We start from the raw sequence: 27,659 nt of genomic DNA, 5'->3' as shown, positions 1-27,659 counted from the left end.
TCAGCCACCCACGAGCGGTGAAGGGAGACTCGGGGGCAAGACCTGAAGAGATGCTCAGCTTTTCCCCTTTCAGGTTTTCCTGCTATGCTGCTGCTCAGTACAGCGTGAAATGGTCACACGAGTCGGAATTCAGCAAAATACTCATCGGCCCCAAGATGCTAACAGACCACATGCCCGACATCCTGATGAGAGCCCTGGACAGCGTGGTGTCCGGCAGGGCCGCCTGTGTCTCCTGTCCGACCCAGGGAGGCTCCAGCGTGGACGTGGCGTAACCAGGGCAACTGGGAGCTGCTCGGGCCGTGGATGCCACTCTTGTTCCGACAGTGACTTAACATCTGAGTGATTCCCGCGACGCCAATACCTGGATGTCCATCGATCGGATTTCAGTGGTCTCCTGAATGACTGATTTGAGAAATACTTCTGACCACAACAGTCACACAATCAGGAGCCAGGAGAGCACTGAGGTGACGGCCCCCCGAGACTGAGCGGGCGTGACGCCCTTTCCTGCAGGCCTGCTGATTCCCAGAGTCCCGCGGCCAGGTTTAAGGCCCTAACCGATCTGTAGGCGCCCGCCCCTCAGGCCACCTTTTCAGTGACAGGGTCCTGCCTTAGGAGTTGGCACGCAGGTGTGCAGTGTCTTCTGCAAGCCGGACCTCCCCGCCTGCACAAACTCCGTATCAGCTGCGAGGGTGCAGACTGGCGTTCTGTCCTGGGGGCACTAGGCGAGGGTCAGCCGAGCTCCGACTGGGAATCGGACAAGAGCAGGTCGGGGAAGCGAGCCGAGGCTGCTCTTCCTGCCCCGAGCGCCCCGTTCCCCGTTCACGCTGCTCGTTTCTCCAGCCTCGGGGCGCTGGCCCCGTCCTCGTGGGACATTTGCGGGGGGGCGGCCAGTGGGTTCAGAGTTTAAAAAAAAAAAAGCACTTACATATCAGGAGTGCCTGCACAGCCATGAACTCTTCCAGTGGGTGTTTCTGGGAAGGTCTATTTTACTGGGTAGTTTTACAACAGTCCTGTTTGAAACATCTTTTTTCTGTCCACCGTAAACAAGATGGAGTCTTAGGTCTCCCTGGAGCTCTGGCTAAAGCCTGAGGGCTGCCCAGGCGTCTGACTGCACTCCAGCCCCGATCCAAACCCTGTAAAATGACAGTAACGGGATCCCTCTAGAAAGCCTAAACCCACAGGGACGGGGGGAAGAAGAAACAGGAACAATGAGATGGCCAGAGGTAAGCAGACACCTGGGTGAAGTGGGGAAGGAAAGACAAGAAGAAATCCGGTCTACAAACCAGATGCCCCAGGCACCTCGGACCCGGGCGTGAAGCAGACAGCGGGGACCGGCCACAGTGACGGCTGGAAGCAATCTGGCTCCTCGCTTGCTTCGGGGTAGAGGGGGCGCCGGGCACCAGCGCGCAGTAGAACAACTCCTCCCACTTGGCTCCCAGAACCTTCAAGAAGATGCTCCAAGGAAATCAGACCTCTAGGGATACCTACCCCCTCAGGGCCTAGTAGCTGTCCCAGCCATACCACCTTAGCTTTTGAAAACCTGCAAAGGTCTCTGACTGAAAGGCCGCGGTGACATCCAACTGCTACAAGTTTCGTGTCTGAACATAATTCCTGTACGTTCCTAGCGGCCGAAAGGAAGGCAATCTTCAGCACCTTGAACCACACTGCCCTGGCGTGGCCCACCTACGTGCTCAGCGTCTGGCCTGCCTTTTAGTTTTCAGTGTTCCAGCACGAGCCAGGGATTGCCAGACACCTGGAGAACAAAGGACCAAAGGAAACAGACACAGGAGAAGCTCCCAGCCCTTCCAGCTGCACACAGCTTGGGGACAGAGTGCTGCAACCACGGAACTGAGCCACAAGGCTGAAAGATAGTACTTAGGGAAAAAAGAACTCCTGGACATGAAAAGTATAAAAAATGAAATCAAAAGCAGCTGGGAAAGGGATACCTGAATAATGGGAGACAAGCTTCCAGACAGAACAGGCCCACCAAGCACAGGGTACGGGAGACAAAGATCCACCCAGGACATGAAGACACAAGGGCAGACCCCACAAGACGTGGACATAAACATACCGCCCCCTGCAGTGCAAACGGCCAAGAGGATGGGGGAGAGCTGCCTTCAAAAGGCCGAAGGGAAGTTATTTCCAGCCTGGAACTTCAGACCCAGCCAAAAAGTATCAGGTTAGAATGAAGTTATTTTCAAAGATACAAGTTCTCAAAAACACAGATGACCCACATACTCCTCGGGAAGCTCTTGGAGAATCTGTCCATCAAGGTGAGAGAAAGTAAATTAGAAAACAAGGAGTTATGTAGAAAATAAAAGATCAGCACGTAAGAGAAGTGGTGGTCAGAGGGCTCTGTGCCTTTAGGGAAATGAAAACTGAAGAAACACGTGATACATCCGAATGTCCTGAGGATTCAGACAACAGATGGAAAAGGCACAGTTAAGTTAATCGAGTACACAGAAAACAAAGCAAATAAACTAGTACTCCAGAAGAGACCAGAGGTGTGCAGAAGAGGCCGGCTGTTGGCACACGGCTCCGCCCTGAGCGCTTACGCGGCAGTTGGTAATACAGACGCTGGATATCAGCACCGACGCAGACAACGGTACCGACGGGCTGGGGTTACGGCTGCTTAAGAGCCACCGCATCCCCACCGGGGAGGTGGTGGCACAGAGCTTAGCCTGAGCCCCGGGGAGGGGAGGGGAGGGGCTGACAGCTCAATCAGGCATCAACGGCCAGTGACTGAATGGAAGCCTCCAGAAAATTCGAAGGGACTGGTTTGGAGAGCTTCCGGGTCGGGGAGCGCGTGGAGACGTGGGAAGCGCCCAGCCTTCCTCACACCTTGCCCTCTACATCTCTTCATCTGGCTGCTCCTGGGTTCCATCCTTTTATGATGAACCAGCGACCTGGTAAGTAAACGAGAAAACAGCAAGCCTGTGCTTTAGACATGGGAAGACGAGTCTGAAGAATTGCCTAAGAGAACTCAAAACGGGTGCGTCTGGGGAGGGTGCGAAGGGGGAAGACTGCTCTTTTTGTAGCAAACCTTTAGATTTGGTCTTTAAACTGCATTATTTACCTTTGGTTTAAAAAAAAAAAAAAAAAACTCTTCCAAGCAATAAAAAAGAAAATTTTAGAAACTGCTTCTAACATGAACTGTTGATAGTGTAAGTTTAGGCTCCAGAAAGGATCTTAAAGTCATAGCGTCAGTCTCCACCTTACCAGGCTGCCAGCTTGGGTTCCAACATCTGTATCTTCAGCCCGTAGCTCTGGCCCGAGATGCTGACACACGTCTCTGCGTGGACATCACATGAGTCTCGCCAACATTCGCCAGGTCTCAAACCGAATGTCACTCAACGGCCCCTCCTTGTTTGCTGGCTCCTCCATCTTCTCCCTGTAGAGGGACTGCTCCCTGTCCCCCCACCATGAAAACATGCGTTGGAAATGAACATTCAACGACCCAGGGCTTTACAGGGAGGCAAACACACACATACCCCAGCCGGTCTCCCCAAGCTCTCAAGAACTCCAGTATTAGCGATCATGATTCAAGGATTTATTAAGTCATACATGCAAAACATACTGCTAATCGCATTAGCAAAAGATCAATGTAAAAACACTCCACAATTCTGCAACTGTCAATTTAAAAAATTTTGCTCTAGTGGTTGAAAGGTCCAAGCTCGTATTCTTGCCAGTGGGTAAGTTGTACAGAACTTCGTTAGCACGAGCACGGGGTGGACAGAACCTCACAGACCCCAAGGAACATCGTTAGGGCAAGGACAGGAAGCGTGTGCACGCTGCGAGGCAAGAGGCGGTCAGTGTTCTTAGCCCAGGTGCAGTGTCGGTGATCTGGCAGGGTTTACAGTTTAAGAATATCTATTTTTAAAACTGTAAAGCTGCAACATAGGATTTTTACACCTAGTTACTAGAAAACCAAAGAAAGCACTTACTAGCTTTGGATAAGGTAACATGAAGACAGGAATGCACTTTTACTAATCTACAAAAAAATTTTTCTAATGCATATTCGGAACGATTTTATAATACAAGGAGGCATATTGCTCAGTAAGAAGGGGTTCTATAAGAAAAGCACTTACTAAGTTAGCAACTATGAGAATGATGAGGTCAAAGATGGATGAAATGCCCAATTTCAGGAGGGATGGGCACGTCTGAGGAAAAGGAAAAGCTTAAGAAAACACTTACTGATAATACCGGCCTTGCTTCATCATCTACTGCATTTGACAGAAATTAACCTTTTAAAACGTTTACCCGTGACACTTTTAATAGTTTAATTATTACGTATACAATGTAGTGTAAATTAATCTCCATATTTTGTTAAAATACTGTCTTTATCCTCTGATCACAAGTGTTCCACACACTCCACCCAGTGCACCCACGGCCAGAGCGGAATGCCTCACCGGAGGGAGCACGGGAGTAAAAGCTCTGTTCAAAATCTCACAAAAGCTAATACACTAATTTGTTTAAAAAATCTCACTACGAAATCAAAAGATTGATCCAAAGAGCTGAGCCGTTACACTCGTTCATCATGATGTACAGTACAGTGTTAGGTTGTGAACGTGGGCTGGTAAATCAGGACGCATTAAATGGCAACGTTTCAGGAAGGAGGCTGTACCGCTCTTCGCGTCTGAAACTCCTTAGCGAGCGTCTGCATCTCCTGCCTCAGAAGCTAGTCTCTTCCAGACAAAGGTCTTTGAGCGGTTTAGTGCTTAGTGTTCTTAGCCCAACAATGCAACTTAGTTCACAAGGTATTTTGGCAACTCTTAATCTGAGCAAGAATAGGGGCTTTGAAAAATAAGGCTTTAAGGAAGCTTGTCATTTGGGGGCTAAACTTTAATAGAATGTGAAAGTTTGAACTCTTACACTTTAAACAAACAAAACCTAGAAATTACTGATTGGTTCAAAACGGTTTTATGGAAAAACTAATCTGTAACAAAAACTTGGCATTGAGTGCGAAGGCTCCACCGTTTGAGCAAAGCGTACAAAGGGTCCTGGGGGACGGGACAGGCGGGAGGGGCCTGGACCTTCACAACAGCAGGCATTTTCTCTTCCTCTTCTTGACGGGGGGCGGGCAGAGAACCGCCCGGATAGCTTCATCAAACACCGTCTTGAGACCTCGCTGCGTGAGCGCTGAGCACTCCAGGTATTTGACGGCACCTGTGGGAAACACAGCCTCACCCTCAGATCAGAACGGGGGCGCCCCCCACCCTGACATGGCACCGAGGGCCCTGCTCTGCAGGGTCCCGAAAGGCAAGCCAGACCCCGAGTCCACTTCCCCAGGCAGGACTGCGGCCTCCATCACGAAAATAAAAACGCGGGCAAAGCAGACATGACAAGGGGGTTCCATACCGATCTCCTTGGCCATGGCCAAGCCCTGCGGGTAGGTGATGGGTGTCAGCTTCTTCTCCTTCAGTTTCTCAATCGTGTCTTTATCATCCCTCAGATCAAGTTTCGTCCCCACCAGGATGATAGGAGTGTTGGGACAGTGGTGTCGCACTTCCGGGTACCACTAGGCACCAGCAGAGGCGGCGGTCAGCCTCTCCTTGGGAGCCGCCCTCGCCTGAACTGTGTCCACACAGGCGCCCAACTGCACCAACCAGCCACTTGGTCACCGCAACCCCTCGCCTCGCTCACACCCTCCAGAACCACCGACCGGCTGCGCCGTGTGCCTAGCCAGCCGGGAGCCCAGGACTCACAGCCCTACTGACGGCTCTACTTGTCCATGAGAGAGGAGGGAAGACCCCCGCCCCCCACAAACTGCTTTGTTTGTGGCAAAACAGGCCAGGTTCTTAGGTCATCTCAAAATCCCTTACGTATTCAAGGATGAGAATAAAACTATCTGGACCCAGGTCTCAGCTCTGCCGCCATTACCCCCACCAGACACGTCCCCGATCCCAGCTGAAGGGCCTCTCACCCGTCATTTTCACTACGTTCATGAAAGATGCCAGAGTAGAAAGTATGGTCATTATTTTTATTAGACCAACTCCGAAGTGCTTCATTATTTTAACCAGAACACGGCACTTCTGAATCAGACCTCGAGGCTTTAGAACTCTGCATACTCAAGTCATGTACCGAAAAAACTGACTACTTATGTAAAAAATTACCTAAGTAGTAGAATTACTAAAGTCAACTTAAATAACTGAAAGTTTCTATCAGTAAATGGTATTTTATTTTTTAATGTTTCTTCCTGAGAGTGACATTATGTAACAAAATATTTTTCTAAAAAATCCCACTTACCTTTGCACGAACATTTTCAAATGATGCAGGACTCACGAGAGAAAAGCAAATCAAGAATACATCCTATAAAAAGAAAACACAGGGAGGTGTTTAGAAAATGGTCTTACAGTGAGGAATGCACTTCGCTTCCCGAGTGCTGCTGGGAGGGAAGCATGGGACCAGGGCATACGCTGTGCACCAGCAACCGTGGGGCAAGCCTTCTCCCTGACACCCCTGCGGTGTAGTCAGACACTCCCAGACCAGAACCAGCATGTGAAGCGCCAGTTGCCGGTGAGAAGGGGAGTGGAGGGCGAAATATGCTAGAAGTTACCCGACATCGAATTTAGACCCCTGGGAGGCCTCTTTATCCATCCTTCCCAGTTGCCACCGGGAACTAACTTAATGCTGTCACTACATGGGGACAAAGGCGAGTGTCAGGTACTATGCAATGTTTCTATAAAACTTGGTTTCAGTCCGTCAAAAGCAGATTCAAATTAAAAACTGTTATCCTCAAATGGTATGCTTTTCATTACGCTCCCATCAGAATCTAAAGTACATCTTTAGATGGTCACTGGGTTCCAACTAAACTGCGTCTTAAAGAACTGCCGCCAGAGTCCCAGGCACAGAGCCGGGTCTCAGGAATTCGCTCGACAGGCACGTCCCCCTGGGAGGGAGGACACTCTGGTATGTAAGTGGCGTCTTGCCAGCTGTCGGAGCTTCTCAGACCCAAGCGGCGCCTCCGGAAAACGTGCACCGTATTGGGTAAAAAGTGAAATTTGGGATTTCCCTGGCAGTCCAGTGGCTAGGACTCCGCGCTTGCACTGCAGAGGGGGAAAGGTCTGATGCCTGGTCCCGGGAATGAAGATCCCACATGCCATGAGACGTGGCCAAAAAAGAAAAAGGGAAATTTAAATATTTACCCATATTAAAAAATGCCTGAGAGTTTCTAAAATGCCAGATTTATGAAACACTTCCCTGGAAAAAGGCAATTAGGCTACTCTGTGAAATGCACACAGTTCCCAAGGTAACCTTTCGATCACCCAGCTGATATCTTGTACCTGAAAGGGAAGAAACATCCCACACAATAGCTTTTCGAAATGACACTGAAAATGCTAGCACATGCACAAGCCTGTCCAAGAATCACCACGGCATCTCGGCACCTGGGCTGATCACAGCACCTCAAAGCGGGGGTGGGTTAGCTCACCAGCGCTGCGCAGCCCCGCCCGCCAGGCCCTGCCCCGGACACCGGACACCGAAGCGGGAGGAAGGAGGGCCCACGGCGCGGTTAGTCCCGCTCCCGCCAAGCACTCGGGCCACGTGAGCTGCCAGGTAGAGCCTCCGCACTCCTTCCCCAACCAGCCTGGACAGGGGCCCTTTCACGACAGCCCCTCCTGTCCCCTGGGAGGGGGAGGAGAGCGGTTCACACACTGCTCTGATTCAAGCCAGTAGGTAAACTGTCAGGCAAAACCCCAACCTTGAGTGCGTTAAATATAAAACACCCAAGGAACGTGAGGCTCAATAGGAAATCCTAGGAAAACTAAGTGAAATGAGAGAACAGATAAAGCTTGAAACTGAAGTCGATTGAAAGTTTTACATACGGCAATCGGCTTGTCTTTGCCCCTGGAGGGTATATCCTTACCATACGTTTCTCCAACCTAGTAATGCATGAGAACTTTGTTTGAGTTTAGTAAAAAGCGAGAAGAAAATCAATATAACCAGTTACCTATTGTTCGTCTGAATTTTGTCTCAACCCTCCCAAGGGATCTAAAAGCAGATGATGATCTAGAGGGTCTATAACGCCAGGCGCTGAATCGCTCCGTCACCCTGTGAAGGTCAGAGACGGTGGAGACGGAGGCGCGCCGTCAACCTGTGGTGGCACAGGGAGACTCCTTCCCCAGCAGGCAGCCCATGGCTTCCGCTCAGCAAGGACGTGCCAGAGGGGCGTCCCACCCTCAGCGAGGGCGTCCACCAGCAACGGCACACTTCTCAAAGCTCAAAGCTCTCCGGCCAAGTTCGCAGACAGGAGCCCAGCTGGAGCCAACGGGAGACGCGGCCGTGAGCACAGCAGGCCTCTCGGCCGAGACGCTGTCCAGGAAGGCGGCCGGGCGTGAGCGCTGTGACCTCACGGGAGTGCGGCTCCGATTCAGGGACCTGCTCTACCGAAAGGACAGCACTGCTCCCGCCCCCGTGTGCGTGCAGGGGCCGCCCAGAAGTGACCGCACTTCCAGCGCGTATCCCTGTGCTTTCAATTCACTCCTCTGTTCCAATAAGAACTGAAGACTTACTCTTCAGCAACAGAGAACCTGGAATTCTAGAATCAAGAGAAAGACAGGCGAGACAACTTTTAATTTCATCTCACTCAAGCTTCTCTGATTTACAATTTAAAGAGAATGTTAAAGTTTCTCTAACTATCCTGATTTCATCCGTGGGCTGTTTCTGAAGCCTGGTCCTCCCGAGACCCTGAAGTGATGCCAAAGCGTCACTGTGATACAGGGACTCATGGGGATCGGCCACAAAAACTCAGCTTCAAAATATCCTTTAACCACATCTGTTCTACCCTTTTCCATCTTTCAGAACATCTTTCTGATGGAGAAGAAATGTGCTTTCCGTTCTACGTTAACGTGACCCCGTCTGCCTATGCCGTCCTCTCCTCCTGCCTCCAGCCCAAACGCGGCTTGAAGAAAACACCTCGAGCGCGCGCTGACGACTAACCGCCCAGCGCCCAGTCCATCCCGCTCTGCCCTCCGGCCCGACGCCCCGGACCTGGCGCCCCGGACCCGACGCCCTCCGACCTGACGCCCCGGGCCCAACGCCCCGGGCCCGACACCCCAGACCTGACGCCCTCCGACCTGACGCCCCGGGCCCAACGCCCCGGGCCCGACGCCCCAGGCCCGACGCCCTCCGACCTGACGCCCCGGGCCCAACGCCCCGGGCCCGACACCCCAGACCTGACGCCCTCCGACCTGACGCCCCGGGCCCGACGCCCTCCGACCTGACGCCCCGGGCCCGACGCCCTCCGACCTGACGCCCCGGGCCCGACGCCCCACACGCCATTCGCGCTGTCCTCCTGCCCTCAGCCCTCCTCACAGGGTCGCTCCATGTCCCGGAGCGGCATCATTCCTTCTGAGCTGCTGTCCTGGGTCTCAGGCCCATCCCCCCTTGGGTTTGAAGGCTACCCTCCCTCCGTGGCGGCCTGTCCTCCCCACACCAGACACCCCTGGGCCTCCACCGACCTCGACTCCCGTGCCGCAGCCCGATCTCCCTTGCGGGCCCCAAAATGACAGCAGCCCTTGGCGCTCCTGCCCGCCTGCCAGTGGCGCCATCCGCAAACGGACCAGCCTCTCCCAGGAGAATGAGGGGGCTGGACCTCACCGCTCAGAATGACGACGCTGTGCCCGCCACCTTTTGGAGAACCAAGTGGAAGCTAATGGTGTAAACAGTTTTAACTCAGCTACACAGAGGATGCCAAGATTAAATGACCACAGGAAACACGCGTCTCGTTGTAGGTCACGAAGACCTAGAGAGTGGGGAGATCTTGGTATGAAATCATCCAGTTGGCCCTTCAGGAGTAGGTCAGGGCAGAGTCATGGATGAGCCACAGAAACAGGCCTGCAAACCAGAGACCGGGTTTCACTTACTACAAAGTTCAGAGGTTTCTCTTTGCCAAGAAGAAATCCGGGTGCCAGCCTGTCACTTCCAGGGTCCGCTCCTCCTGGCAGGACAGCATGGCCCAAAGAAGGAGACCCTCCAGGCCCCAGCATCTCAGTGCTCGGGGCGGCCCTCAGTAGCCAAGATAACCCTCTCGTCTCCAAAGGAGTCCAGGCAGGCACAGCTTTAACTGCTAGTTGGGTGCCCGCCCCTCTTTGCTCCTAAGCTGGCGAGGGGTGGGTTACACACTGCAGTTCAGGTCCACTGCCTTCCCCAGATGGGATGTGAAAAGTTCAAGTCCTGGCCCCGAAAGGACAACACCCACTTGGATTTCAGGCCTCCACACTACAGCCTGATTCAATGTGTCACTTATCTAGGTGTTCTTCAGCTTGCAAAGTGGGGATCTTGCCTCGTCACCTTGGACTTACTGCGCGTGACCGCCTCAGAGGAAGAAGCCGCAGCCTGCCCCGGACCCCCTGAGTCACAGCAGACGGCTCTCATTTCTCAGTAGAGACACGCCCGCCTCCCAGATGCACCCAGTTGACTGGGGACTCCTACTCTACCACTCAACGCAGATGCCTCTGAAACCTGGCCTCAGCAAGCACCCACTGGGGATGGAGGAGTTTCCGAAACTATTCCACTGAAAAATACTGACGAATTCAAACCATTTGGTGACTATGGGCTGATTTTTAATACATAATCATAGTTAACTTTTATCGGGAGATTAACTGAGAAGCCAGCCAATTCAAGCCTCCCATTTTATGGTTTTGGTCTTTGTTTAGCACTCTTCCCAGAATTCAGCTAAAGGACAATCAGCAAAAATCTACAGCTCAAAGAAACTGTGCTTGGGCTTCCCTGGCAGTCCAGTGGTTAAGACTCCACACTTGCAATGCACGGGGGTGCGAGTTCAACCCGTGGTCGGGAACTAAGATCCCGCATGCTGAGGGAGGGAGGGAGGAAGGGAAGGAAGGAAGGGAAGAGAGAGAGAGAGAGAGAAGGAGAGAAAGAGAGAAAGAGAAAGAAAGAGAAAGAAAGGAACTTGGCAATTCCTCTAGCAGAAAGCAAATGGAAAAGACAGTAAGTTTTGCTTGGAAAAAGCCGTATTTCAAAAGCAAAAAAAACCAAGATCTGGGTAAACTAGAACTAACTAGTTCTTTCCACTCACACTCCCCGCCCCCCAACCGAGAACAAAGTGGGAATTAAATCAGTGCAAGGGCAGAGGCCCGTCTTCTCGGGATGTTTCCCTGACTCCAACCCCTCTTGGCTGCCCGGCTCGCTGAGAGCAGCTCCTGCGTCCTCCCCTCCTCTGGATGCAGCTCGGAACCGAGGGCCTCCCCACATCTACCAGCACAGCTACACAAACACAAGGAGGAGCCCCAACAGCAGCGACACGCCTGGGGCTGTTCTCCGTGCTCTACGCTCTACATCTATACTCATCCAGCCCTGCGAGGAACGGGGCAGGACTAGAGGTGAAGAAACCTGCCTGGTCACAGGGCGAGGAAGGTGAGGGCGGAATTTGAACCCGAGGAATTCACTCAACTGCCTCTGTGCAAACTGCCCTGACCAGTTGGTCACTAACTCTCCAAAGCTGCTTTAAAAAGCACTTTTAAAACAAAGAACAGACATGTAACAAGAAGCAAATGATACAAGTAAGACAACTGCTTATTGAGAGAAAAGTGGCTCTGACCCTGTGTCCACCAGCTACTGCCCCATATAATTAGCTCTGGTAGAGAGACGAGCTACTAGCTGATAGGCAAGCAAACCCAATCTAACAGTTTTCTAACTGGACACAGCGGACACATTTTTATAAAGCTAAAACCTCAATCTACATTGAGAAGATGTAGGGTACTAAAGCTGCAAAAAATGAACATGTATTTTATAGAAAAACAGTATTAAACCTGTCAGATTAGTTACTAACTTGATCTTAAGAAACCTTAATCTTCACTCTGCTTGATTTGATTCTGTGGTATATGAAAATGTCACAAAGCAAACTAGTCTGGAAACTAATTGCTCTTAAAACTATTTAGCCAAAACAGAACAGTAACTATTTCACACGGCTGTCCTAAAACTACACGAAGAATGTAAAACGCACAGCGCCACAGTTAATAACTGGTAATGCTCAAAAAATAAAAAGCAAAATCCTGGTTTGCACCTAGGCAGATATTCACTATTGAACTAATTGAACGTTATTTGTTACTACTTGATACACCCAAAAGATGGCAATATAAGCAACGCCAGAGGTGATATGAATTAATTAATCAGGAATTGTAAAGAACAAACTAAAAATCAGTCATGCTCCTTACCGTTTGCGGATAGGATAGGGGACGTAATCGGTCATAATCTTCTTGTCCAGCTGTATCCCACAAGCCCAGATTCACCGGTTTTCCATCCACCATGACATTGGCAGAATAGTTGTCAAAGCTGTGGGACAGAGTGAAAATGGCTGGTCTCTAGCCATGGAGCGCAAGGCACAGACCTGGGAGCTGAGTGGGGCCCAGGCTGGGGTTGCAGGGCAGAGAGCTGGAGGCCAAGGCAGGCCCAGAGGCGGCCAGGCCCGCAGACGCCCAGCCCAGTCCAGCCCGCAGGTGCGAGGCGAGGCCTCCCAAGGGCTGAGAAGCAGAGGGAAAGCAGGAACTGGAGTGCAAGGGCAACAAAGGCAGCGCTTGAGAACACCACCCCAGAAACAGGAACAAGCTACTAAATTTAACCAAAACAACTGCTGTCAGCAATAAAAACCTGCGTGCCTTTAATGAAGAGAACATTAAGGTTTTACTCCCCAGGAAGAAATATACAATTAATCCCTTTCAAACCCCGCGTGTTGACTTTTCCAGGCACTCTGTGAGTCATTCTCAGTTAGGGGGCGCGCCAGGACGGCCGCACTGGCCGTGTTTCCAGAAGACGCACCCCCCCCCCCCAAGGTGAGCCTTGGCCATCCACCCCGCGACCAAAGTGCAGGGTAAACGCAAAGCAAACTGGATCTGAGAAGCTACTGTGTAACGTTTTCAAAGTGAGTTCACACAGGTATTGAAATTAATTGAGGCTGCTACACCCAGATTAGTCTAACTGTCAGAAGAGGAAGCCTAGAAGGCCTACAGGCTGACAGGGGGAAAATAAGGTTGACATTAAAAAATTACGGCGAGTACCATGGAGTAGCTCATTAAAATCTGGCATCACAAGGTAAACCAGGGCAAGTGCCAAGCAGAATACAACACATCAGCCTTTAAAATAGAATTCCAGAATTAGTGTTTGCATACTTAAGACTAAAACTTAGGATCTTACTACACTGTGACAGCAAGGTCATGGTCTGAGTAAATTCCATTGTGATTTATAAAAGTTAAAGACCAAACCAGCTTTCAAAAAGAAAAGGTTTCATATGCTGTACTCCTGCTTCGGTGGGAAGATGATAGATTAGTCAATAAACGGTACTGGGACTTTTTTTTTTTTTTCAACCTGTGAAAAAGCATCAGGTTCCTGCCTCATACCATACCAAAAAATAAACTCTAAATGAATGAAAAATAAAAACTTCAGCTACAAAAATCCTACAGAACATTTTTAATAAGACATTAAACTCAGGGAAAAGGCAGAATGGCATGTTTACATAAAAAAGCAGAGGACGCCATAACGAAGTTCAAAGACAAATGAGAGACAGAGGGGTAAACGTCTCACACACACAAGTCCCATCAGTAAGAAGAATTTTCGGTGGAAAAACAAGCAAGGGATTTCAAAAGGCAATTCACAGAAGACTATGATACACGGACAGTAAACATTCAAAAGATTTTAACCTCACCAGTGACCAGAAACGCAAATGGTGAGGTCACTTTTTTCAACTCACGTTAACCACAGTATGTATGAAGGAGGTGTTTCAGTCACAGTTGCTCAAAGTGACAGCCTTTGGGACAGCAACTGGGCAGCATCTATCAGAGTGTAAAGTGTCTGTTCCTTTGCTTTGCCACAGTTCCTCTAATTATCTATCACATGTGCACAAAGGCACGTGCAGTGATGTTTAGCCAGCCCTGTTTGCAATGCCAAGTGACCAGTGGTTAAGTCCGCTACAGCACTTCAGTCAGTAACAGCTGTTAATGATTTAGCTCCAGCTACGTGTGGAGATTAAGAAAGTCCCCACCATATATTCAGGACAGCGTGATCCCACTTATATTAAAACACACGCAGGACACTGAGGTGTTCCTGTTGTGTCTGAGGGGGGTGAGCACAGTGGGAAGGGAGGCGTTTCCTCTCCCCCAGCACCACAGCCACGAGGACAGAGCTCCCGGCAGCAGGGCGGTGCGCTAGGAGGCTCCCTGGTAACCCCATCATCAGAAAAGCACTTTTCCACCCCTGCCCAGTTCTGCCGCCTACAGGGAATAAGCAGCTCAGTAGCTGATTCCGTCCTCCCACCTGTCCCTCCACTCTACACCCCACCACGCACACACACGCTGGTTTCAATTCCAAAGCCCAATAACTCAACAGGGACATGTAACCGTTGGATTACTTGCCAGAAAAGGCCAATTAAAACATAATGGAGTATTTTGTTCCAGTTCCTTGACCCTTCACACAAAGAGCCCAGAAAGCCAAACTTACCGGGAACTCTTATATTATCCAGTCCCTGTGCTTCACAGGTGGTTTAACTTTTACTCCCTGAACAACTAGAAACCATTAGGGAAGCTGTGTGCTTCATCGCCATGCAGAAACTTTACGTTAGATTAAGTATTTTTTAAAAGTCCAAATACCTTATAATTAGACCTCAGTGATTGAAAGGAAAATTAATCACATCTGTCTGCATGAGGATTAAGGAAGGCAGAGCAGAAGAAAGGTCAACAGAATCCAAAGCAACGTATCACAGACAAGTTAACTTCCAGTTTGACTCAGGATACTTACACAGTGGGGATATACTCTCCAGGAAAGGCATTGGTCGTATAACTGATCAGGAGACAAGTTTTACCTACAGCTCTAAAGAGAGAGAAAAACAGTGTAAGTTGCTTAGTCAACGTGAATGCAGTCTTAGACTTCATTATTTGGTGAAAATAACTTATAGAAAAATCAAGAAGTATACATCAAGTACTTAGCCCTAAACAGTTTCTATAACCTTTTATTTAACACTACACATAGTTTTATCCTGAAATTTAAAGTAAACAAACTAGAACTACTCAGAAAGGCAGAGTCCAGAGGCTTCACACTCTGTTTTGGCTTTAGGTATTAGCACTAGTAGTCAAGAAATACTTGTTAATATAATAAGCACAAGGTTGAACAGGAACAGTATTTTAAATTGACTGATTGATTGATGGCTGCGTTGGGTCTTCGTTGCTGCGCACGGGCTTTCTCTAATTGCGGCGAGCAGGGGCTACTCTTCATTGCAGTGCACGGGCATTTTGGTGACTTCTCTTGTTGCGGAGCACGAGATCCAGGCGCGTGGGCTTCAGTAGTTGAGGCATACGGGCTCACTGGCTGTGGTTCACGGGCTTAGTTGCTCCGCAGCATGTGGGATCTTCCCGGACCAGGGATCGAACCTGTGTCCTCTGCATTGGCTGGCGGATTCTTAACCACTGCGCCACGAGAGATGTCCCCGGGAAAAGTATTTTTAAACTGAAAGTCTCTTCTGTGAAGATCTCTAGAAGGCTTTCATCCAAGAATCTGCAAATCTATCCTCAAATTATTTTGATGAATACTAATATACAAACATAGCTTTCCTCCCCAGCTTCCACTCTGTTGCTAAGTAATATACTTTGCTACCTCTGAGTGGCAGCTCACATCCACCGCCTTCCTAAAGCCCTCCCTCTGGCCATCGGTGATAACTGTTCTCTAAGGAGAGTGCTTCGTCACCAACCACCACACACAGCTGCTCTCACTTTAATTCATCTGCATTCACGTGACACCTTGCCTCATCCTCACATCCACCACAAACTTTTAGAGCAGCTAACACATTACGTTCCCGACATATTAATTAATGGCTCAGGGACGCTGGAGTAAACTTCCCAAACAGCTGCAAAGAGAAGTAACAGAGAAGAGTGTAGAAATACTCCCGAGACAAGAGGGCCTCCTGCACAACTGGAAGCAGATACAGTGTGCCAGGGCAGTGATGAAAGTCTCCCAACCACTTGAAAATTTTTTCAGGGGGGTATCACCTAAAAATTCAGACGATCACTACACCAGTAGCCAACACACGTTCTCCAAATTTTACAACATTCACAGGGTGGCTTCCGGGGCTTCTCAGAGGCCCTGGCCTCCCAAGGGCTCACCGAATAAATGCTCCTTACACAGGCCCATCTCCCTGCTGTCCTCTGTTGGCTCACCAAGGTCACGAGATACACTGGAGTTCTGAGTCGTTAAGATTTTGCTGTTCAATCTCAACTACTACTATAAATTAGGACTCACAATAAAGAAGTTAAGTGCTTTTCTATTCTCCTTGCACTCTTAGCAAAAACCTCTCAGCAAGAGCAGATTACAGGCCCAGGCGGTCTTGCCAGTACTTGCTGCACTCGTAACGTTATCAAGGCTTAACAAAAGCTGGAACTCCCTCACCCCAAAGACCTCATAGTCAAACATGACATCAGCAGCAGCTAGCGTCCAACTCCTAAAGGCTTTCTAAACAGAAATGACTCGTTGGCCATACATTTTGTTAAAAGCTTAGAATGTTAAAAAAAAAAAAAAAAAACCCTGAATGAGTAGGAGTCTGAGATATGTCATTGTCCCGGATGTGCGACCCATAGCCAACTCTACCACTTACTGGCTGGAATTGGTTAAGTTTCAACTTCCTTATGCCTCAGTTTTCTCAATTGTAAGATGGATGCAAAACTACCAACTCCATCACCAAACTATTGTGAGCATTAATGCAATTTCAATCTATACCAACAAATTGGGTGCTATGCCAGAAGTACACTAGGTGCTAAAGATACTGCAATGAATAAGATCTCCAATGAATGGAACTTGTGCAGTTATTAAACTAAAAAATGAAAAATGCAGTCATTACATAAAATTATAGGTGTGATAAGTGTTACTAAAGATGCTCTGGAAATGTACAGCAAAGGGATCTAACCTAGTCTTGGGGGCAGAGGAAGCAGCAATGTCATTGAGACTGATGAGGAGTGGGGACACAGCAAGGAGGAACATTCTAGGCAAACTGCACATGGCGAGACCCAGACCACAAGAAGCCCAGTAAAACTGAAGGGCGAAGGAGGAAGGGGGAAGTGGCAGAGGGAAATCTGAAGTTGTCCCCTCTTCTCGTTAAGAGCCTGGACCTTGATCCTACTCGGGAAGTAACAGAAGATTTTAGGTGCCGAGAAACCATTAGATTTGCATTTTTAGAAGAAGCCTCTGATGATTGTGGAAAGAGGACCGAAGAAGCTGAAACTGGAGGCTGAAAACAAGGAAGCAGCTGCCACTGTGTTCCAGGAACCAGCCCTGGTGGCCTGGACCGCGGAGGGGGTTTCAGGGTGCAGAGAAGTGGGCCGCTCCAAGAGCTACCGAGACGTGGGGCAGAAGCGTGGCTTGGCCAGGGGCTGGAGGTGGCAGCTGAGGAAGAGAGTGGGCTCTAAGCCCACGGTAAGTGAATCTCTTTTCAAAATTACAAATGTTGTTGTGTAAAAATGTTAATAGTTATTGCCTCTTAATGTCAAAGATAAGAAGCTCTAAAAGTTTTAACTGTTACGTTAAAATATCACAGTTTCACTTCAAGACCCTAAGTCTCTCCCATACGTATGAGGAACAAAGCCATCACTATAAATACCCCCAACTGTGGTTTTTTTTTTTTTTTTTTTTTTTTTTTTTTTGTGGTACGCGGGCCTCTCACTGCCGTGGCCTCTCCCGTTGCGGAGCACAGGCTCCGGACGCGCAGACTCAGCGGCCATGGCTCACGGGCCCAGCCGCTCCACGGCACGTGGGATCTTCCCGGACCGGGGCACGAACCCTCGTCCCCTGCATCGGCAGGCGGACTCTCAACCACTGCGCCACCAGGGAAGCCCCCCAACTGTGTTTTAAATGCTCCAAAATTTCTTTTCCTGAAACTCTACCTTCAGCTGAGGCTTCTTCATCTTTTGAAAGGTTTAACTGTAAAGGAATTCAAGGTACTGGCATCATCTGATACTACATGAAATTTTATTACCAATCATCATTTGCTAAAAAGCTGTATTCTATAAGAAAATTAGTAAAGTGTAAAATTCTGACTTTTTAAATAAGTACATGTCCAATCTTTGATTTAAATGTTTACTTAATTTTAAAAAACAGATGAAAAGAAAAGCTTATTTACCTCCCATTAGTGTATTTATTCACCGCTTTTAAACACACTCCACAAATAAATGCTAGAGGCCAAAGTCAACATCGGCTCTAGACAGTCACAGCTTTTCCCCACAGAAAGAATGGAATCAGTTATTTGGTCAGTCTTGACTGATGCTGCTGCATAATTTCTGGAAGTTACTGTTTGCTTTGGAATTTCCAATTTTATATACTTGACTACTCGGTTCGGTCTCTCTTTAATCTTTGAAAGTTGCCGTAACTCTAGAAAGTGAACATGAGTCTACTAGAAGAACATTCACATAAACTTTTTTTTATTTAAGAAGTATCTTATTTGTGATAAATAATCGCAACTGTCACTAGTTCTTTTACGGATCACAAAGTTGACAATGTAGATAGAAAATATTTAAGTTTTAAGTGACAGTGAGTCATCACACAACATTTTAATCTAACGGTGATTGAGCACTTTTTTTTAACCTATCTATGCCTCTGCTCTATCTTGTAGAAATAATCAAGACCAAAGCCAGTAAATTATGTTCCTACTATGTCCTTTATTTTTCCATTAGGAGAACCTCAAGGAAAACTTTTCCTTAAAATATTTTCGGTAAACTTCAGTGTTATTTCCTGAAACCTATAAACCAAAACTTAAAAGCACATAAAAATCGATAAATCTGGAAACACTGGCAATTTCCTCACGTTAAAAAATTAAGGGATGGGGCTTCCCTGGTGGTGCAGTGGTTAAGAATGTGCCTGCCCAGGCAGGGGACACGGGTTCGAGCCCCGGTGCAGGAAGATCCCACATGCCGCGGAGCAATAAAGCCTGTAAGCCACAACTACTGAGCCCACGTGCCACAACTACTGAAGCCCATGCGCCTAGAGCCCTTGCTCTGCAACGAGAAGCCACTGCAATGAGAAGCCCTCGCACGGCAACGAAGAGTAGCCCCCGCTCGCCGCAACCAGAGAAAAGACCACACACACAGCAACCAAAACCCAATGCAGCCAAAAATAAAATAAATAAATTTATTTTTTTTTAAAAATAAGGGATGGACTTCCCTGGAGGTCCAGTGATTAAGACTCTGTGCTTCCACTGCAGGGAGCATGGGTTCGAGCCCTGATGGAGGAACTAATGAGATGCCACACACCACCCGGAGCAGGAAAGAAAGGAAGGAAGAAAAGAAAACAGTAAGGGCTCCAGGAAACTCAAAAAGCAGATCCTGCATTGCCTTAAAAAAATAAAAAAGATAAATTGATCTTAGTAGGACAGAAAAACCAGATTTCTCCAATGACTATTGTAAACCAAAATAAGGAGCCTGTATTGCCGTCTAAAAGTACCTAGATCTTTTTTTCCCCAGTTTTACTGTGGTATATTTTACATACAGCACTATATAAGTTTAAGGCGTTTAACAATGATTCAACTTATATACATCATGAAATGATTACCACAATAGGTTTAGTGAACATCTATCATCTCTTAAAGGTACATTAAATAAATAGAAACAAATTTTTTTTCCTTGTGATGAGAACTCTTAGGATTTATTCTCTTAACTTTCATCTATAACATACAGTAGTGTTAGTACATTACATCCCTAGTACTTATTTATAACTGGAATTTTGTTACTTCTGACTCTCTTCTAATGCCCCCTCCCCTAACCCCTAAAAGAACCTAGGATCTTAAGAACAAATTAATAGAATGTAGTGGAATGTGAATTATAAGTATCAAAATATATTTATACTTATTGCATTAATGAAAGACCCTGAATGAAAGTCCTCAATTTATGCCAAGAAATGGGTTTTGGGGGCTTCAGTTATACATTTACTGAAGATACCAGCCCTTCAGTAAATGTATGACTACGCAGAAAGTAAGTTCAGAAAATGTATGGATTAATAGAGCAATTTATTGCTCTATTTTGTAGCACAGCGATTTCTGTGCTGCAAAAACACAGAACCCTAACTGAAATTCTGATGTTCTGCCACCAACAGGGGACATTCCAACCAACTTAGAGACAGACAGTCATATCAGCACTGGAGGCTTCAAAAAGTTCAGATTTCTCAACAATGAAGTTACTAGAACACTCAAGGCTGAAGATGCCACCTACGATAAGAGTTCAAATCTGAAGCAGCCGTTACTCCAGACTGTCCTTCTAGAACCACCAAACCTAACCCTGGGGTAGCTGATTACACGGGTCAGCTAAAGATGCAAAGTTCAAAACCAAGAATTTATATCTAACTGTGTGTCACCCCCATTCTCCTTCCAAAATCAACTTCTCTATCAAATCCTCTTAAACTACGCCCCAAATGGGAACATGTTCCCATGTGATAAAGCAAATAGAGTAAACTCTTGATTACAGAATCTAAGTGGTGGATATATGAGTGTTCACTGCACAATTCTTCCAACTTTTCCATGTTTGACATTTTTCATGTTAAGATTCTGGAAGAAAAAATTCCATCTGGTGACATGTGGTAACTGCCCTGGTAGCAGGATCCCTGGTAAAACATCTCCTTTCTAGGAAGACTACAGTTCTAAGTTAGAGCTACCTGATGATGCAGAGGTGAAAAAGTAGGAAGTACAAAGACATAAACTGACTACTGCAAAAGACAGATTATAAAGGGTGGCTTTGGTTTCTAAAAATGGACTCCTGATACTCCTTCACTGAACCCAACCCCAAACTTTTAGCTGGAATTATCACCTGAAATTAAAACAACAACAAAAAACACATTACACAGAATTTTACCAACCAAGATCAGATTCAAATACTAAACATAAATTTGGAAGGCAATGCAGAAACTTAAACTCATGGATCACGCCATTACTGCTTGTTCAATGGAAGTAGGCAGGAACTGGTATACATTCCTACCAAGATGACATCATGGAAGGCATTTATCATGCTCAACTAAAAAAATTCCTGGACAGCAATGTCTAAATCAGACACTGGGCTGGAGACACCACTAGCGCCACCTGGAGTGAAATGCGGGGCGGGGGCTCGAGTCACTCACCCCCAGCCTCCCAGGCAAGCAAAGCCGAAACAACGCACGGTTAGAAGTGGCTGTTCAGGACTTCCCTGGCGGTCCAGTGGTTAGGACTCTGGGCTTCCACTGCAGAGGGCACGGGTTCGATCCCTGGTTGGGGAAATTCCACGTGCCGCACAGTGCAGCCAAAAATTTTAAATATGGCTGATCATAAATGTGAGATGCTGTCTTACCTAAGTAAGGCTGAGAGAAAATCGTGGAGCAGAGGTTCCCCAAATTAAAGTGACAAACCCCATGTTCAGGAAGGACTAACAGAATCAGGATCAACAGAAGGATTAACACAATTAAAAAGTATCAAAACTTACCTCACATTTTATACTCAATTCCAATTGAATTGGTGTATAGAAAATAATCCATTAGTAGAATGTAGGCTTGGGGACTTCCCTGGTGGCGCAGTGGTTAAGAATCCGCCTGCCAATGCAGGGGACATGGGTTCCATCCCTGGTCCGGGAAGATCCCGCATGCCTCGGAGCAGCTAAGCTCGTGCGCCACAACTACCGCGCCTGCGCTCTAGAGCCCACGAGCCACAACTCCTGAGCCCGCACTCTAGAGCCCAAGAGCCACAACTACTGAGCCCACGTGCTGCAACTATTGAAGGCCGCGCGCCTAGAGCCCGTGCTCCGCAACAAGGGAAGCCACGGCAATGAGAAGCCCGCGCACTGCAACGAAGAGTAGCCCCCGCGCGCTGCAACTAGAGAAAGCCCGTGCATGGCAACGAAGACCCAATGCAGCCAAAAATTAATTAATTAATTAATTTTTAAAAAAAAATGTCGGAGGCAGAAGCTAAGTTCTAAAAAGAAGAAGAAGAATATAGGCTAATTGGTGCTAATTATAATACAGTTACGACAGAGCCTTTAACCAGAATTCCCAAGAATATTTTTAAAACAAGGAAGCCTCCAATTTGTGGAATCTCAACCAGTTTGCCTTCCGTGCTTAAACTGCCCCTAACTGCCTGAAATTCCACATTAAGCAACTTTCACGCCACAAAATTTAGACCCGCACTTACACCTGTAACAATTTTTTAATAAAACATTCCCACCAGGAATATAGTTTATTCAGATAAAAGCAGGAAAATATTTTTGATGGAAAAAGTATATATCTAGATTTTTCACTTAAGCCATGTCTGCTACATGTTAGCTCTGATTTAAAGTAATACAGGGCTTCCCTGGTGGCGCAGTGGTTTAGAGTCCGCCTGCCGATGCAGGGGTCACGAGTTCGTGCCCCGGTCCGGGAAGGTCCCACATGCCGCGCAGCGGCTGGGCCCGTGAGCCATGGCCGCTGAGCCTGCGCGTCCGGAGCCTGTGCTCCGCAACGCGAGAGGCCACAGCAGTGAGAGGCCCGCGTACCGCAAAAAAAAAAAAAAAAAAGTAAAATAATACAGCTCAATTTTTTTTTTGTAATGGTACATTTCCCTTCTAATGTCAATATCAGTGTCAAATACAGTACTAAAAAACTGACAGAAAACTCTAGGTCACCGTGTCTTATTGCCTAACACGCCTTCCACAGAGCCTAGCGGTGCCTCAGAGTAATAGAAACAGCAATAATAATAAAAATACTGGCAGCTGGCACTAAGTACTCAGTAGGGGCCAGGCACCTGTGAGGCACTTAATATCCAGCATCTTGTTTAATCCTCACAATTTCCCCTTGAGGCACCTCTCCTGGGGGATCGGTGATAAGGCTCAGGGTTTCCCCGTAAGTGGTGAGTTGGGGATACGAAGGAAGGATCCAGATCCTACAGGAGGCAATCAACAAGTATTTGACTAGATAAACAAGCCGAGGCAAACAGTAGAGGTCCATAGTCTGTAAGTATAATTAAGTAAACTGAATGTCTTCTGTGCTTATGTTTTTAAATTTTTCAAATAAGAATATTACATTCTAGGATTAGGTAATGGATTATCAGCAATATGACTTAAAAAAAACCTAGTATATATTACTGATTCCGCATTATTTTTATTTTTTTTATTTTTTATTTATTTTTTTTTTTGCTGTACGCGGGCCTCTCACTGTTGTGGCCTCTCCCCTTGCAGAGCAAAGGCTCCGGACGCGCAGGCTCAGTGGCCATGGCTCACAGGCCTAGCCGCTCCGCGGCATGTGGGATCTTCCCGGACCGGGGCACGAACTCGTGTCCCCTGCATTGGCAGGCGGACTCTCAACCACTGCGCCACCAGGGAAGCCCCGCATTATTTTTAAAAGGAAATTCAGATAATTTAAAATGTTTCTAAGACAGTGACATATGCTCAGTTTATTCAGTAGCAAAAGGATCAAAACTTCATTTAAATGAATTTAGTGATTTCACTGTTAAACCAATTAACATTTTCCCCCAAATTAAAGCTTTCTTTTAAAGGGTTAAAAAAAACACAAAACTACTATACATATTCCTAAATAGAAACTTACAGTTTTTAATTATATAGACAGAACTATGAAGTGTCAATAATCTTTCACATTTGTGAGCCTGACAAATCACAGAGGGCATCTTTTTTAAAAAAAATCATTGTTTGACTGTCCTTCATGGATCTGAATTAGTTATAGAAACAAGTCAAATGTCTAATTTACAATGATCTCTGAGAACTCATAAATTCATCGAGAGGCATAAAAGCAAACCAGCCCTTATAACAAGTTTAGGGTACAGGGATGCCAGAACTCTTCGTTCGACTTTACAAGACTCCAAATAGGTACCAGTTGCATTGACTTTGCTGCAACTGGTGGTAATGCTTGGAGCTTCCTTGTTAACGCTCATGTACTCGAGCCATGCTGAGACGCACGATTTTGCTCGGATTACACTGAGATTCTTGTTTCCAGGGGTGGAAAACACTGCCTAAGACAAGTCTTCCTTTAGGGCCGGGAACCACCACAGACAGTAGTGAAAAGAACTGCCTTGAGTCACAGGGCGGCCCGGCTCAGGGAGGCTGTTCTGCTACATCCCAAACCTAATGCAGGAGACGAAGGCCGGCTTTTTCTTCTTTCCTTTTCTTTCTTTCCTTTTTTTAAAATGTATGACCACACCACGTTCCGAGAAAGGAACCGTCTTAAGAACACCCAGCTCCTCGCAGCTAGAAATCCTAGAAGTTTCCCCACCTTAATAGCAAACAGAAAGTCCCTTAAAAAATCAGAAAAGTGGCTTAAGTACAAGCGGAAGGCACCCCCTGGCGAATCAGTTTAGGATCCACCCCCAACCAGCCCGTGCACATATTCCTCCCCTACGACCGAGCTGGGACCGCCGGGTCCCACGAAAGGTCTCCATGAAACTCGAGAGGTTAATGGGAAAATCAAGAGGGGGTCCTTTTTTAAAAAAGGCAACTCCCTAAACCCACCCAAACTACAGGCAAACGAGGGAGGGTGGCGGCCCGGGGCGAGTTCTGCCGGGCGGTCAGCGGGCCGGGGAGAAAGCGGGAGGGTGGAGTTCACTTTCCCTCCGGCCGCCGATCCCCTCCCTCCCCCCGACACACACCAAAAAAAAAAAAAAAAAAAAAAAGCCGGAACTAGGCCCGCGCCGCCCGGTCCCGGGGAGGGTGGCGGCCCACGCCCCCCGCCCCGGAGAGGCCCGGCCAGGCCCCACGCCAGCCCGCGGCGCCCGCCCGCCCTCCAGGCCTCTAGCCCCGGCCCCCGGCCCCCGGCCCCCGACCCCCGGGCCGGCCCGCGCACTCACCCGTCTCCCACCACCACACACTTGATGGCCTGCATCTGGGCCGCTCTCTGGGCCGCGGCGGCGGCGGCCGGGGGCTGAGGCGAGGATCGGAGAGCTCGGGGCGCGGCGGGCGGGCGGGCGCGCGGCTGCGGGCGGCGGGGCGCGGAGTGCCGGGGCCGCTGTCCACGCCGCCTTGCCCTCCGCCGACGGGAAGCCGGAGCCCAGCAGCAGCCACCACCCAAAGCTGGGGAAAACTGCAGAGAAACAGGAAATGGCCGCTCCACTCACATCCGGCCTCCCCTCCCCCGCCCCGGCGCCGCCGCTCCCAGGCTCCGAGGCGGGGCCGCTCCCGCCCGCGCGGCTCCCGGGGTTCTTCTAGGCTTCGGGGACGCTCGGGAGCGCTCGGGAGCGCTCGGGAACGCTCGGGAGCGCTCGGCTCCGCACTCCGGGAGCCGGGCACGGGGCGGGCCGCCAGCCATCTTTGTGCGGTTCGGCCACGGTCCTGGCCCCGCCCCGCCCTGCCCGCCCAGTTCGGCCTCGAGGTGGGGCCCCGGCTTCCAGGAGCCGGCTCCTCGCGCCCGCGACGAGCTCCTGTCGGAAGCCGCCCAAGGGGTGGACATCTGTTCTTTGTGATCCCCATAACTTAGGTGGGGACAAGGCCCTTCTAGAAAATTCGCAACCTAGAACTATAAAGAAAAGACCATACACGTTACCATTAATCAGAGATAACTAATGTTCATTCAACCAAAAATAGGTTGAACTTTCCTTCTTTGCATATGCATTTTCTAGTTATTCTTAATTATTTTTATTTTTTTAATTAATTAATTTATTTTTGGCTGCGTTCGGTCTTCGTTGCTAAATGCGGGCTTTCTCTAGTTGCAGTGAGCAGGGGCTACTCTTCGTTGGCTTCTCTTGTTGCGGAGCACAGGCTCTAGGCATGCAGGCTTCAGTAGTTGTGGCTTGTGGGCTCTAGAGCGCAGCCTCAGTAGTTGTGGCTCGCAGGCTCAGTGGTTGTGGCTTGCCAGCTCTAGAGTGCAGGCTCAGTAGTTGTGGCTCTCAGGCTCTAGAGCGCAGGCTCAGTAGTTGTGGCGCACGGGCTTAGTTGCTCTGCGGCATCTTCCCGGACCAGGACTCGAACCCGTGTCCCCTGCATTGGCAGGCAGATTCTTAACCACTGCGCCACCAGGAAAGTCCCCTTAATTATTTTTAACGCTTTGAGCGTTTACTATGTCCTACTGATTTGCACCAAGTTCTGGAGATAATGTCCTCTTAGCAGACCATTAACGTGAGAATATTTGGGTATATCTCCTCCTAGTTACATCTGTATATATATAATAAACGTGTTTTTAAACAAAATTGGGAAATCATGCTGAATCATTGTTAGAACATTTTTCACGACTGCTTACTTTTCATTCCATTATGTGCATGTGCCTAATTTAACCAACTTCTCTATTAGCAGACAGCCGATTTTTCCCTATTTGAGAAAGAATGCTGGGATTAACATATATGTACAAGAATCTTCGTAGCTTTATTTCTTTAGCCTGCATTCCTCCAAAATGGAGTTACTGGGTTAAAAGAGGTGAGTGTTTTTTAAAGCTTTGATACACGTTGCTGCCGTGCCACTCTGCAAGGTGATAACCAGTTCACACTCCCCGTACCCTGTTTAAGAGCGGATCTTCCGGAGGAGTTATTTCCAATAATATTTTCATCTTGTCGGTCTTCTCTTCCTGTAACTCATTCTGTTGTTCAGTATTATAACAATTTTTCTGAAATCAAACCTTTTCTATACAATTTTTTAAGCATTTTTGTCTTGCAGTTATTTCAAAATAAATGTTTCCAGAGCAAAGGGCATCTCTTCTTGGTTCATTAAGATGCCCGATGAAGGCCTCTCACCTTCGGAGATGGCCCACACACTGTGTGTGGAGTGTGTATCTCCCTGAATAAACCTTCCTTCACTTTACTGTGGCTCGCTCTTGAATTCTTTCCTGCACAAAGCCAAGACCCCACCCTTGGCCGCCGCCCCAGGGACTCAGCCTGAGACCTCTCGCACTGCACTCTCTTTCCTGCAGCATCTTTTCTGCTGCCCAACGTGGGAACTGAAAGGGCATAATCTCAATCCACCTATTGGGCTACGGCTTCCCCCTGAAGGGTGGCTGGGACTTCTCCTGAGCTGTGTAGATTCAAGGAGGCCCTTAGATGGTGACCGACACTGCCTGCAAGATCTGGCAGAGATAAGTTGTCTGGCCGTGAAGGAGGCCTCTGAGGCCTAGGCTTTTCTCCTCTCCATCTTCCTCATTATCCTATCGCTCTATCTCTTTGGACTCGAGAACATCCACCCAGACGACCACCGGACACCCAAATTAAGACTGTGTGCCGCCGCAAGTCATTGACAGCTTGGCTGAGAACGAAGGCCCCCAGCCAGGTGGAGGATGGCAACTTCAGGCTGAACACAAGATTCCTGGAGCGCTGCCCTGTTACCTCACAGCCAACCAATCAGAGGAAGGCCACTCATCCTGCAGCCCTCACCCCAAATTTTGCCTATAAAAACTTGTCCCCCAAAACCATCAGGGAGTTCGGGGTCTGTGAGCACGAGCCACCCCTCGTTTTCCTTGCTTGACTCTGCAATAAACCTTTCTCTGCTCAAACAAACAAACAAAAAATCTCCCCCTAGAAGGTATTGGAGGTGTGGAGAGGCTGGTTAGGAGGAGATAATATTAGTGCAAGGAAGAGGGGTGTTACGGGCTGAACTGTGTCTCTCCCAAATTCATATGTTGAATTTCTAACCCTCAATGCCTCAGCATGTGAGTATTTCAAGATACGATTTTTTCTTTTTTTTTTTTTTTTTTGCACTACATGGGCCTCTCACTGTTGCGGCCTCTCCCATTACGGAGCACAGGCTCAGTGGCCATGA

General features: G+C 48.3%; 2 protein-coding genes and 1 long non-coding RNA gene across 7 annotated transcripts in view; 2 read left to right on the top strand and 1 right to left on the bottom strand.

Annotated features, from left to right (window-relative positions):
• DAGLB (diacylglycerol lipase beta) overlaps nucleotides 1–6,740 on the top strand; it is a 32,571-nt gene extending 25,831 nt beyond the window's left edge. For all 5 annotated transcript variants that reach the window (XM_059036419.2, XM_067012382.1, XM_059036420.2 and 2 more), the window contains one exon: nucleotides 74–6,740. In XM_059036419.2, coding sequence (XP_058892402.1) covers nucleotides 74–272 — 199 coding nt within the window. In that variant the 3' untranslated portion in view covers nucleotides 273–6,740. The remainder of the gene's footprint in view (nucleotides 1–73) is intronic.
• Nucleotides 3,536–25,082, bottom strand: RAC1 (Rac family small GTPase 1). Its single transcript, XM_059036445.2, has 6 exons — nucleotides 24,770–25,082; nucleotides 14,749–14,820; nucleotides 12,177–12,294; nucleotides 6,247–6,309; nucleotides 5,359–5,518; nucleotides 3,536–5,166 (listed from the first exon to the last, which is right to left on the bottom strand). Exons 1-6 carry the CDS (start codon nucleotides 24,802–24,804, stop codon nucleotides 5,036–5,038), a joined length of 579 nt encoding a protein of 192 aa, XP_058892428.1. The 5' UTR covers nucleotides 24,805–25,082; the 3' UTR covers nucleotides 3,536–5,035.
• On the top strand, nucleotides 7,470–9,034 carry LOC136792504 (uncharacterized). The gene is made up of 3 exons (XR_010836387.1): nucleotides 7,470–7,554; nucleotides 7,986–8,557; nucleotides 8,800–9,034. It is a non-coding gene; the product is annotated as an uncharacterized lncRNA (long non-coding RNA).
• Nucleotides 25,083–27,659: the final 2,577 nt, after the last annotated feature.

This window comes from Kogia breviceps, chromosome 14, assembly GCF_026419965.1.
Source record: "Kogia breviceps isolate mKogBre1 chromosome 14, mKogBre1 haplotype 1, whole genome shotgun sequence".
Taxonomy (NCBI): domain Eukaryota; kingdom Metazoa; phylum Chordata; class Mammalia; order Artiodactyla; family Physeteridae; genus Kogia; species Kogia breviceps.
This window is presented reverse-complemented; position numbering and strand designations above follow the sequence as displayed.

Bases quoted from the DNA above. Each gene is read 5' to 3' on its own strand.
- RAC1 (XM_059036445.2), bottom strand. From the start codon at position 24,804: ATGCAGGCCATCAAGTGTGTGGTGGTGGGAGACGG. The intron at 14,821-24,769 runs GTGAGTGCGCGG...CTCTCTCTTTAG, and splicing joins TGTGTGGTGGTGGGAGACGG to AGCTGTAGGTAAAACTTGTC. The intron at 6,310-12,176 runs GTAAGGAGCATG...TTCTTTTTATAG, and splicing joins CCCTATCCTATCCGCAAACG to GATGTATTCTTGATTTGCTT.